The sequence below is a fragment of the Dasypus novemcinctus genome, chromosome 3 (assembly GCF_030445035.2).
Source record: "Dasypus novemcinctus isolate mDasNov1 chromosome 3, mDasNov1.1.hap2, whole genome shotgun sequence".
Classification (NCBI taxonomy): domain Eukaryota; kingdom Metazoa; phylum Chordata; class Mammalia; order Cingulata; family Dasypodidae; genus Dasypus; species Dasypus novemcinctus.
Genome location: NC_080675.1, coordinates 172,716,114 through 172,728,224, shown reverse-complemented (window position 1 = coordinate 172,728,224; position 12,111 = coordinate 172,716,114). Strand labels below are relative to the sequence as shown.

At 54.1% G+C, this 12,111-nt stretch overlaps 1 protein-coding gene across 1 annotated transcript in view; it reads right to left on the bottom strand.

The window, feature by feature from the left end:
* Positions 1-4,939, bottom strand: part of ALPK3 (alpha kinase 3) — a 59,835-nt gene extending 54,896 nt beyond the window's left edge. Inside the window, exon 1 of the mRNA XM_058290583.2 lies at positions 4,770-4,939. Within this exon, the coding sequence (XP_058146566.1) occupies positions 4,770-4,912 (143 nt within the window). The 5' untranslated portion in view covers positions 4,913-4,939. The remainder of the gene's footprint in view (positions 1-4,769) is intronic.
* Positions 4,940-12,111: the final 7,172 nt, after the last annotated feature.

The window sequence follows — 12,111 nt, the reverse complement described above, 5'->3', positions numbered from 1 at the left end:
GGAGCACGGTTAGGCAGGAAGGAGGCTCCTCGGGGCTGCGCTTGGAGAAAGGTGTGTCCCCGGCACTTGGGGCCCTGCCCCCAAGGGGGCTCAAGGGCTGCCTGGTATGCCCACCTTCAGCACACCAGCCTGGAAGCAGCTCCTGCTTCAGCCCTTTGCCTTCTGGGGAAGAAGCCCCCGACCCTGGAAATCCCCAGACAGGCTGGGGAGAGGCAGGTGGCTTTGGCGAATGCCCACCATTATCATGTTAAAAGATGGTTAAAGAGGCCAGCAAGGCAAACCAGCTGGGAGAGGGAAGAGAAAAACAAAGCCGTTAATTCAGCAGGAGCCCACCAGCCTAGAGCCCTCCTGCCTAGGGCAGCTGAGAGGGGACACTGGCAGGGACCAGGGAGGCCCTGGGGGGCTGAGGGCCCATGTAGGGCTGCCCCTCAGCTGAGATCCAGCCCACTTGGTATGAGCTTTTACCTCTCCCTCCACCTCGCCTAAACAACGTATCGGCAGTGGGATCCCAGACCCCAGCACCTTATGAGAGAGCTCTGAGGGCCCACACATCCCCACTCGCCCCCTTCAGCTGCCCCTACCGTGAGCAAGCAGGGCTGGTGATTAGGAAGGGAGAGCTTGGCTCCCCCAGGCCACATCGCCGACCACGAGGGAGCTCCACCAGGATGCCGTCCCTTTATAACCACAAAAACAAGCTCATCCTTTTCCAAAAACAAGGCTTCCCCCCGAGTCCTCCCGGGTTCTGGGTAGCAACAGCATTCTCCCAAACTCCTAAGAGCAACGCCCGCCATCTTAGATTCTGCCCTCTCTGCCATCCCCCACATCCAGAAGGACAATTCTTGGTCCTTGTCTCTCCCTTTCTCTCTCCCGCTGTTGTCCTCCCATCTGGACTCTCATGGCCCCATCTTTGACGACCACCACAGTCCCCTTCCCTTAACCCTTCTGGTCATGCCACTTCCCTGAACAAAATGCTATAGTCCTCCCACTGCCTACAATATTGAATCTCAATGTTGGGGGCATTTAAGGCCTTTTTTGATATGCTCACACCCCCACAGCAACCACGGCTCTCTCTCCTTCCCAGCACCATGCCCCTGCCCTGCCATGCACACATTCATTTCTGGCCTCTGTGCCTCTACTTTTATTTTTTTAGGAAGTACTGGGGATTGGACTCAGGACCTGGGATGTAGGAAGCAGCCGCTCAACCACTGAGCTCCGCCTGCTCCCGTGTGCCTCCGCTTTTGTCCTCCCTGCTTGGAAAGCTGTCCTTCCTTCTGCCCAACTAAGTCCTGCCCACCCAGCCTGAAAGCCTAGGTCTTTTGTAGCTTCTGTGGCTCCTAGAATAGTTCTAGGCCTACAATGGTATTCAGCAGCTGTTTTATGGAAGGAAGAGAGAAAGAGAAGGAAAAACAGGAGTGTGGGAAGTATGTCTTTCAAAAAAGGGCGGGTCTTCCCCCAGAAAGAGCTGCTGCTCCCGAAAAGATGGAAAGAAGAAAGCAAGAGTGCAGCTGCCGTTGCTCAGAACTTTAAAAACGCTCTAGAGGCTGCACAGGCAGAACCTCCCATGGCTGCGAGGCAACAGCCAACTCCATCCCTGGCTGACCGTGAATTTCCTTTAACTCCCCTCGTTAGAGCTGAGATTGCTGCTTCCCTGGGTCTGGATTTCTTCCCTGGGAAGGAGGGGAGAGAGTCAGCGCTCTAATTCAGAGGGGAAAATGTCAGGTTCCGCAGGGGGTGCCTGTCAGTGGACGTGGGCCTGCGCTGGGCAGTGCCCCTTCCTCAGCTCTCTCTGTGGCTGGCTGTGCAGCCCTGCCTCCTGACCCCGTGGTCCTGCCTTCTCGGGGCCTCCTCAAACACCACTACCTGGGCTGCCGTGGACACCCGGTCTTCAGCAAGGCTCGGGGCTCTCACCCACGCAGGGAGCTCCTCATTCGCTGCCTCTGAGAGGGTCAGAATGTTGAGGCAGAAGGGCCTTGAAGAGTTCCTAACGCCACCTTCATTTTACAGGATGGGAATTCCCTTCCAGAAGGGAAGGTCTTCTCACATTAAGGAGAAAAGTAGGTCTAGAGGGAAAACAGGACTGGCCATGGACGCTGGGGGCCTTCCCCCCTCGACTGACTTTCATCTACTCTGGAATACACTGGAAGTCCTGGCCTGATGCTTTGGTTTCCCTGACAGCCCTAGACAACCTACCTGCCCCAAGCAGAACAGCAGAGATTACAAAGCTGACTGCAGCAACCGCACAGGCTCTGCTGCTGCTCTGGGCCTCCAAGAAATGAAGGGGCAAGGATAGCCCACCAGTCACAACTGCACCCATCCAACTGTGGGTCCTAATCCACCCTAGCCCACCTGCCCTCCTTCCCTTAGGGGTGAGACCCTAGAGGCTGGGTGACCGAGGAGGCTGGGCCCGCAGTGTGGCGGGACTACTTCCTGGGCCTCTGATCCCAGTCGTCATTGGAAATATCCTTGGGCTGACTATGGACTGGAAACCCCTCCAGTTCATGGGGTGGGGGTGGGGAGTCAGGTTCTAAACTCTGGGCCAAGGCTCCTGGGACCCCGGCCCCCAGCCTAACCCAGCCCAGCTGTCCATCAACTCCCAAGGTCAACCCATCCTTGCGGGGGTCCACGAGAAGGATGCCTCAGGAGCGCCATGATAGATGTGTGTAGAGGTAGACTCAGAAGATGTTGGAGCCAAGAGGGAGTGGGGACGGAGCTCTCATCAGTCAGGAGCCTGGGATAGTCAAGGCTTAGCTGGGCTGAAGTTGGGAATAGATGGGAAAGTCCTCATCTCTTGGGCTCTCTCCCTTCTCCACAGGAAGTCAGGTTGTTCTAAGGGTCGGAGGGTGATCTATAGGGTCGTCTCCCCCAAATTCAAGAGTCAAGCCTTGCTAGAGAACTAGGTGTTGCTCCTCCCACCCCCCAAACACAGCCCCAATCCCCTCCTTCCCTCTTTTTCTTAGGAATCGGGTTCTCCTTGCCCCTCAAGGACCTATGGGGGTTAGTGGCCAGCTGGCAGGAGCACTGAACCTTTACACAAGCAAAACAGAGTCCTGGGCTAGAAAATCTTCTTTCCCACTGCCCTCGACCTGCCAAAATGCTTGATGAAAAGAGTCTCCCTTTAAGGGGGCCCCATTTAGGTCCACGGGGGACTAAACTCAGCCAGCTGCACCCCGCCTCTAGCTCTGCGGCTGGCACTCTGCTTCTTGCTCGTCAGACGCTCAGTCAAGGTTCATCTGAGGCAGCAGCACGTCTCCACCCTCCAGCCTTCTGCCCTCACAGCCCTGGCCACCCCCCCCCCCGCCCCCACATTCCACTCTTTCAAGCCACTCTTCCTTCCCTCCCTCCCTCTCCTTCCTCCAATCCTGCTGTCCCCAAGAAAGGTCCTGCTTCCACCTCTTTGACTTGCTCCCCTGGTATCAACCAAGCCCAGACAAGCCCCCTGAGGCACTGTGGGGCAGGTGTGAGGTCCCCGCAGGGAGGGAGAGTCACCAAGAGCTGGAACGAATGTCCAAATTTCACTCCGATTTTTCCAGAGAGCCAGCAGTCCGGAGGAAGGGCCACTCTTGCTGGCAGCCAGGGGCCTTGTCCCATCTGACTCAGTCACTAACACCAGTCCTCAGCCCTGCCCTAGACATGTGACACCATTTGACGAGTTTTATGCAGAAACAGGTTCCGGTTACATCTGAACTTTTCCAACTCCAAGGTCACTAGGACTCCGCCAATCCACGAGGAAGTGCGGAGACTTTTCCTGAACGTCCTTGATGCCTGCTTTTTGTGCTGTTGGGGAACAAGAGGTCCTGAGACAACTTCGGTGGAGCGGTTGTTTTCTGCGTAATGGGAACAAGACACATTCTGGGGGGAGGTCGAACCACCCCTCTCCCAATAGCCAAACTGTCACATTTCCTTTGGAAAAGAGGCCCCAGGGTTGGAGGGAAAACCGAGCTGCCCGTGGGACGTGCCCATCTCCATGGCAACGCACGTGCCAGGCGGTGTGCCGCTGAGTGCTGACGTGCTGGCCTGTTGTCTATCAGCATGTGTGCCTTTGTGTCGTGAGTGGCCCAGCTCGGAGAGCAAAGCATCCGCACCTCTTTAGCTCTTGGAAGAGGAGTGAAGGGCTGGTCGGCCCAACCCCTCCCTTGGCACCCTGCTGCCCCAAACTGGACAGGGCAGTTGGCTCCCTCAGAGACACCAGCTCTCAATCTCCAACATTCCCAGACAGGTCCCATCAGCACCTCATCCCATCCCCTTCCCTCCCCAGCTTCCACGGGGCTCCCGGGAAAGCTCCGAGTCCTGGGCACAGAGGAGGAGCCTTATTGGCATAAGTTTATTGCTTCCTGGTGACCCTCCCCCAGCTAAGCAGCCCCCAGAGCTGCTCCCCAACCACAACCCCCCACGGGGCTCTCCCCGCTGCCAGCAGAGAGGAATTTCAGGCACTCTGGCTTGCCTTATCGCGAACTGTGGAATCCGAGCGCGGGCAGCAGCCGGTGCGCGGGGAGGGCCGCGGTGGGGAGGGGGCAAGGCGGGGAGGTGAGGGGACCGTCCAGGCTCCCGGAGTCCCCCGCAGGGCCCTGACGCCTCCCCCGCGCCTCACGGTGGGGGAGGCCGAGGCCCGCGGTGCACGGGAGCCCCGGCCCCAGGCCTCGGGCCCCAGGCGCCCCCCGCCCTTCCCGCGCCGGGCCGGGCCTCTCGCCGGGCGCCGGGCCCCGCTGGACGGCCCCGCTGCCCCGCTCGCGCCTCGGCCCGGCCCCGGGCCCGGCGGCCGCGCGCCTCACCTGGTCTCGGGCCGCACGCTGAGCAGGTAGCTGCGGCTGGCCGGGCTGGGCGTCCACACCGGCCCGTCGTCCTCGCCGTCGCCGCCCGCCCCGGCGCGCGCGCTCGAGCCCCAGCCGCGGCTGGGGGCCCTCCGCGACCCCATGGCGCCGCCGGCCCCTGCCGGCCCTCCAGGCCCCTGCCCGCCGCCCGCGCTGCCGCCCGGGGCTGACGCGCGCCCCTATTTATAGCCCGCGGCCCCGCCGTCGTCACCTGCTGCTGTCCCTCCCCCGGCCCCGGGCCCCGCCGGCCGGGAGGCGCGCGGCGGCGCGGGGGCCGCCGAGGCAGGGGCCTGGCCCACCCCGCCCTGGCCTGGCCCGGGGCCCGACCACCGGGCTCACGCACTCATTCACCCAGCCCACCCAGCCGTCCACCCTCGTGTGAGGAGCACCGGACGCCACCTGGGCTTCCGGGCGAGGGGCCCAGGCGCGCCTCCGGGGACAAGGCAGGGTGCGCGGGTCTTGACATGGAAACGAGGCAATGCCCCCTTCATCGAGTTCTGGGACCCCACTTCCTCCAACCTCCCTTCCCTGCACACGCTGGCGGTGCCCTCCGGCAGAAGGAGCAAGGGCTGCAGAGGTGCAGAAGCACCAAAGTAGCTGCGTGGGGGTCCCCAAAGCCTGAAGAGGCCGGAGAGGCCAGGGGAAAGGGACATAGGCTGCTGGAGAGCTTGGGCTGAATCCAGGCGGCTACCGGCAGGGGGCCAGGTGAGCCGATGGGCCCCGGTCATGTCCACGGCTGTAGGTCCAACACCCAGACAGACCCACACACCCTGCGTGACCTCAGCCCCTGGGAGCCAGCACCCCTCTTGACACCCATCTTGTGTCCCCCTCTAGTATCTAGCATAGATTCGGGGCTCAATAAACACTTCTGGAATAACTGAACCTCCTTCCCTACATTTCCCAGGAAATGGGCGGAAAACGCTCTGAGTCCTAAGGCCCAGAAAAACAATTCAATCATTCAACAAGCTCCTGCGGGCAAGGTTCTAAGCAGCCCCCTAAGCCAGGCCCTAAACATTGGGAGCCACCCCAGTCCATATATCCATCCCTCATTTCTTCTCCCACATCCATGAGGGCATCCAGAAAGTGCCAGGAGCTGGAGGGCTATAAATGTTAGAAAGTTGGCACGCTGGAGTACGACTGCTCTATTCTGGACGTTGCACCCATGTCTGTCTCCTTTGGGGAAATAGCTCTTCCCCCACTCTGTGTGGTTCCACTGGCAACTGCCTTGTTCCTACACGGTCCCATCCCTGGCCTCGGGTGACTGGCATCTGACTCAAGCCAGGTTACTCATGGTATCCCATCTCCCTGACCACAGAGGTAGACATGAGACCCAAACTGTGCAAATTGGGTCCTTCAGAATTTTTTACACTGGGATTGGAAAAGAAAACCTTGTCTGTCTGCGGTGGAAAGCTGTGAGCTGTGAGGCCCAAGTTTTCAGCAGCCCTGGCGCCTGCCATTTGGAGGAAGCCATCTGCAGTGAGAGAGAAGGAAGCTGACACAGACAGAAGTGGAGGCGAGGGGCTGCTTTGGGGTGCTTTGTCACACTTGTTCCTGAGAGCCAGCTGTGTCCCTGGTCTTTCCTGCAGGTTGGTGGTTTGACCTTCCCTTGGAATCTGTGTAACAAAAGATGTCTTCCTCTGCTCAAGGTTCTCCACGCTGGGCTTCCGCTGGTGGCATCTAAGCATTTGGACCAATGCTGAAGTGCCCTCTTAGAGTGAACCCAAATCGGGCTCCTGATTTGGTCCTTTTCTTGGCTCTCTGGAGATACGCATATTAAAATCTCTTCAGTGGTCTCCAGGGCAGCCCTTCATATACTTGAAAACAGCTTATTACAACTTTCTTGAAGTTTGGTTCATTTGTTTAAATCATGTGAACAAACCCCCACCGTGTGTCAGGCACTACGATCTTAATAGGGCAGGTAGGTACACAAGCAAAATACAATTCAGGGTGAACCATACGCTTATAAAACTGTGTGCTGGTGTACAGAAAAAAAGTGTGATTAGTTCTGCCTGGGAATTTGGTTAGAACAGTTTTATAAGTCAGGAAGAATGTTTGCGAAGGACTTTGAAATAAAACAGGTACTCACCAAACACACTGGCTGGGAGGATGGCGGGCAGGTGAAGGGGACAGAATATTCCACATAGCGGGAAAAGAAGGCATAGCTATGGAATTATGAAAAGGTCACTTGAGTGTAAAGGAGAGGGGCAAGTAGGGCAAGATGAGAACAAGGCAGAGACGGGAGCCTGAGACTTGCCCAGCACACTGGGGAACCCGGGCTCTCCCTCTAGGCCACTTCGTATGACAAAGGATATGATACCACTACTTACCCTCCAACTTACCAATTTCCTTTGGAAAATGTGACCCGGCAGGGGTTAGATGGAATATCCTAGAACCAAATTACCCCTTCCCTGGCTTGGTCTGGGCTCCACACATGAGCAACAACTATTTTGGCAGCCAAATTATTCCACAGACTCCTAAGCCTGTGTGTTTTCATCTAAGACATCCTCATTCCTACTTGTAGAGTTTCTTTTCTATCCTAAGTGCAGAAACTTACCTGGATTTTTCTTATATTAAATCTCATCTTCTTAGTCTCAGTCTCTTTCGTGCTTGTCTCGATCTTTTTAAACTCTAATCCTGTCATCCAGTGTATAATCTATCCTTCCCTTACCATCTGCAAATTTAATAAGCCAACATTCCTGTCTTCGACCAACTTTATAATGATGGGAGAGCTAAGTCCAGAGTGCAAGGCACTCGGGTGGGAAGAGTAATAAGGCACAAGCTTTCTCCTCTGAAAATTTTCAATACAGTGGGAAAGAGAGGATACATGAAACCGTGTTGTCCAACAAGCACTAGGTTAGGAGTCTGGAAATTCAGGTTCTAATCCTGCTCTTCCACTGAGCGCTGTGTGACCTTGGGCAAGTGGCTTACCATCCCTGAGCTTCAGCTTTCTCCTTTGTAAAAGGGAGATAGATCTTCCGTTTTTGGTCCTGATGGTGACAGCTGTTCCTTCGGGAAGTATTTACTAAAAACTACTATGTGCCAGGCATCATGCCAGGTGCTGAGGGTACAGAAATGAGTAAGTCATAAAGTCATATCTGTACCCTGAAGAAGCTCTCTAGCCTGGAGGAAGATGGGAAATTAAAACAAAATGTCCATAAAACAAGGCAATCAGTGTTTGCCATTAAACAGGAGTACTGTGAAGTGCTGTAGGAATTTGTTACTGCTGCATGCCAGAATCCCCTCTCGGTGTTCTGTTGACCTTCTTGGGGTCCCAGAGTAAACTGAGTGCTTTCAGTAGAAAAGTCTTGGGTTTAATGGTAATTAACATCCTTTGCTCAGCAAAACAAGGGAAGCTGCTCCCTGTTAGAGAGTCCCCCAGGACACTCTGACCCCACTATGTCGCCCTCTCTCACACCAAGGTCTATTTGAACGGGGCTTTTATTTGGACTTAGTTCCATCTCGCCCCCTTCCTCCCCATCTCACTCTTGTCCAAGGCTAACCATTCAAAGGGAACAAGCCACGCCCCTCTGAAGCACTGGCTATTAGCGATCAGGACATCATCCCACGTTCCCCAGCGAATTTGGCCCAGACTATAAACAATAACGGTACCTCCTATCGAGTGCCACTAAGTCCCCTGCCATCATCCTAGGCTCTCTGATGACTCAGCAACACGCTGGCAGCAGGTCTATTGACCTCATCTTCTCAAAGGCCTTCACCCTACTTCCCTTTACCAACCCAAATGCCCATCAGGAATGTCTCCTCCACTAAAATGCCCACCGCTTCCCCTTCCATCTCCCAAGGCCGCCCTCAGCTTCGGGGCAATTGCAGACCTCAGCTCCCCCTGAACCTCTCCATCCACGAGGTCCTTCCTGGCTGCTCTTACCCCCGCCGCCCACCCCACCCCCACACACAGACACAGTATAGAGTGGACAAGAACTTCAACTACGCTTTCCTCAGGGATCTCACTTCACTTGCCCCTCGTGGTTTACCTTGCTGGTTCCTAACCTGGAACCTAGATGTGGGTTTTTTCTTGCTCCAGGTTTGGCCAGTGTTTCTGGTTTCCAACCTGAGCCGGCAGTCCTCAGGCTGCTTGGTAATCCTTTTCCTTTCCCTATAGCAACTGTTCCAAACAAGATTCTAACTTTTCCTTTGCCTTCCTCACTTAATAGTGGTCAACTGTTGTTTCAAAGTACAGTGAAATATGAGACCATCGGGCAAGAACTTCAACTTTAAAGGAAGACAGGCTATCTATATCATCCCTGTGTCCCACTCATCTCTGCTTTAAAAAGTGTGTTGTTCCTTTCTGAGGCTCCCAAACTGCTGGCCTTCTTGGGAGCCCTGCTCCATCAGTTGTCCATGTCCTCCCCTGCCCAGCCTTCTTCTCCACAGCCTCTGCAGTTGATTAAATGTTTGGTTTTCCCTGAAATATCTACCCCATCCTTCACTTCCCTCCACTACTAAGCTTCTCAAAAGGGTCCAAGAGGAACCAGGCACAGTCAAGTTGTAATGGGTTACCAGAATTGGGTTACAGACGTTGGCCTCCCGAGTCAGGCAGAAGCAGCCAGTGAGTAGAGCTGAGGCATAAGGCCAGGGCCAGACCTGCCCAACAAGCCTGACCAGGCACCTGTCCCTGGGGGGTAACGTGGATCACAAGGGTGGTCCCCAGGCCTGCAGCAGGAAGAAGTCTGTGAGTGGAAGGACGTGTGGCTCCACCTGGGCAGGGGGCAGGGAACCAATCAGAGTTGGCAGGAAGTCTCTCAGCACTGCCTCACCTCGCCCCCACCTTGCCGATGCCAGGCTGCAGTGCTCTGTAGGACACTCCTGCTGAGGTGCCCCTGGCCTGTGCACGGCATCTCCAGGGAGGAGGAATATGCTACTCTGCCAGGCAGTCCTTTTCCTCTTCTGGCAAATATTCCTTTTGAGTCAAATTCTGTTGTGCCCTCTGACGGGAGCACCTAGACTCCTTATTTAATAATCCTGCAAAGATGTGAAAATACTTATGCAGCAGCTCTCTTCTTGATGATAGAGCACGTTCCTTCAATAGTTTCTTGGGCAAGACGGTACTGAGAGCCCACGGTACACTAGCTATTCCCCTCTGGGTGTGTTCACTTGGCCAATGTCCAGCTTAAGCTGCTGTGCCATGAACCTACTTCACATACGAGCTCTTCAGGGCAAAGTCAACTTTACTCTGGTCCACGGACTATGGAGATCTTAATTTGCTTTTTGACACCCATGTGGACTCAAGCTCAGGTAGCTTTTTAAACAAGTTGTGGGCACAAGAAATTGAGGCCAAAAGTCAGTGAGAACTCCTTTATGAAGCACCATCAGCTTCTACTCCAGGCCCCAAGGCTCCCCAGTCTTGTGGCCCATCTCAGTGCAGGTCATTTACAGGATGGGCAAGTTAATCAAACCCCTGTCCACCCCCTCCAGTTTCCTCTTTCTATTTTTCTTGCTCTTGATTCCAGTCCTCCTAAATAGGGCCTTATCCCTGAACTTGACAAAGAAGCCCGAGACCTCTGCTGGTCCTTCCCTCTCATAGGTACCGAATGCCTTCTGCTGCCAGCAGCCCTTCCTCCTGGCCAGTCTGTGAGGCTCCAGCCTACTTGCCTGACCTCCCTCCAAGAGCTCCCACAACTCCCAGCACAGCTGAGCCCCTGTTCCTAGAGGGTGGAGACCCCAGGTCCTGCTGCTCTGGGATGAGCTGGCCGCTCTGGCATGCTCACCTCCAGGGACTGGAGACCTGGCCACAGCTGCGCCTGGATAAGTGGACACCAATTAAAGGATTACTGGCAAGAAGAAACCACTCCTGAGTCTGGTTTGATTGGAAAGGGTGATTTGGGACCCCAGCCCACCTGCCCTGACTCCACGCCAGATTAGGGGGGCTAGACATTTACTCCACAATTCTAGGCATAATTAGAATAAAGTGATCATTAGAGGAGAGGGTGCTTCTGTGGTGGTCAAGGGAGCAACAAGTAGTTGGTGGGCCCAGGATAGCAAGTCCACCTTTTCAGTGGAGCCCAAGAAAGGCCTCAGCCAGCGCAGGGCTCCCTGGTCTTCTTACAAGGTCAATGTTCTTTTCCTCCCCTCCAAGTCTTTTTCAAAGGAACTCTTTGTATCTTAAGCCTCCTTTCTCAACAGCCATCTCAGACACTACTTCCTCTCATTTTTGTTTTTAAAATTTTAGTATGTCCTACCAATGGCTGTTGTGATTACTGCTTACCCAAGTTATGCCACTGCTTCCATTTCTGAGCTCTCCAGCATCCACACTTCCCTTTAATCAGACAATCCTAGTTTCTAACATGCGGCCCCCCCCCCCCCCCCCAAAACTCAGCTGCACTGTTTCCAGGTTCTAAACTCTGCCACCTATTCAAACTCTCCTGCCTGCTTCTGGGCAACTTTCTATCTTTTTCCCACTACCACCTCCCCCACCCCATCTTCTCCCTTTCCTTCTCAGAAGAACAGTCTAAGAAATGGGAAGCCTCCTCTGTAGGTCCCTGAACTCTGGCAAAGAGCTTATTAGAAAGCAGCACCTACCTTCCTCTGACTCAGATGCCAAAAATATTCAGTCCTGTCTACGCACAATGGCTCTTAGGACAAAATTCCAAGCCAATTAGTCTGTGGGCTAGAAGATCTCAGAGGACAATGGGAACTGTGTACAGCATGCCCTCGGCTATAATTGAAAAGGGGGGCCTAAAAACAGTGGAGCCTTCCCAGTTTAATGGATGCCAGATGAAGAGCAGCTTAATCAGCCTTTTCAAACATCAATGCATAATCAACTATAACAGGGGATAAAGGCAAAGGCTGTGGGATTAAGCTTAAGAAGTGGGATCGAGTAGATTCTAGACAATCACTGTGTAATACCGTGCCCACCCATGAAACAAGGTGGTACTACTGGTCTACAGGCACTTGAATACTCACTGTAACGGGGGCTTTCCCAGTTAGAATTAATGGACTTAAACGGCTTATTCATATCCTCTTGCCCCACGTTCCATACAATCAGTTAAATATTTGTCGATTTTTAATATCCACGCAATAAAAGCTCACATTAAGATCTGCAAATAGTAAATATATATATATTTACAAAACATGTAAAATGTATATATATATTTACAAAATATATATAATGTATATTATACAAAATAAGACTATTATAAAAGGCCAATGCATGAAACAATGAACTTGCCCAAGAAGTCATTAGGGACTAGGCCCCTAATGAAAAGATACCTGGATGACGGAAGGATTTGAAGATACTTGGGAATTATCAAGTAGACAGCTCAAATCTGGAAGCCTTGACAAAAACCAA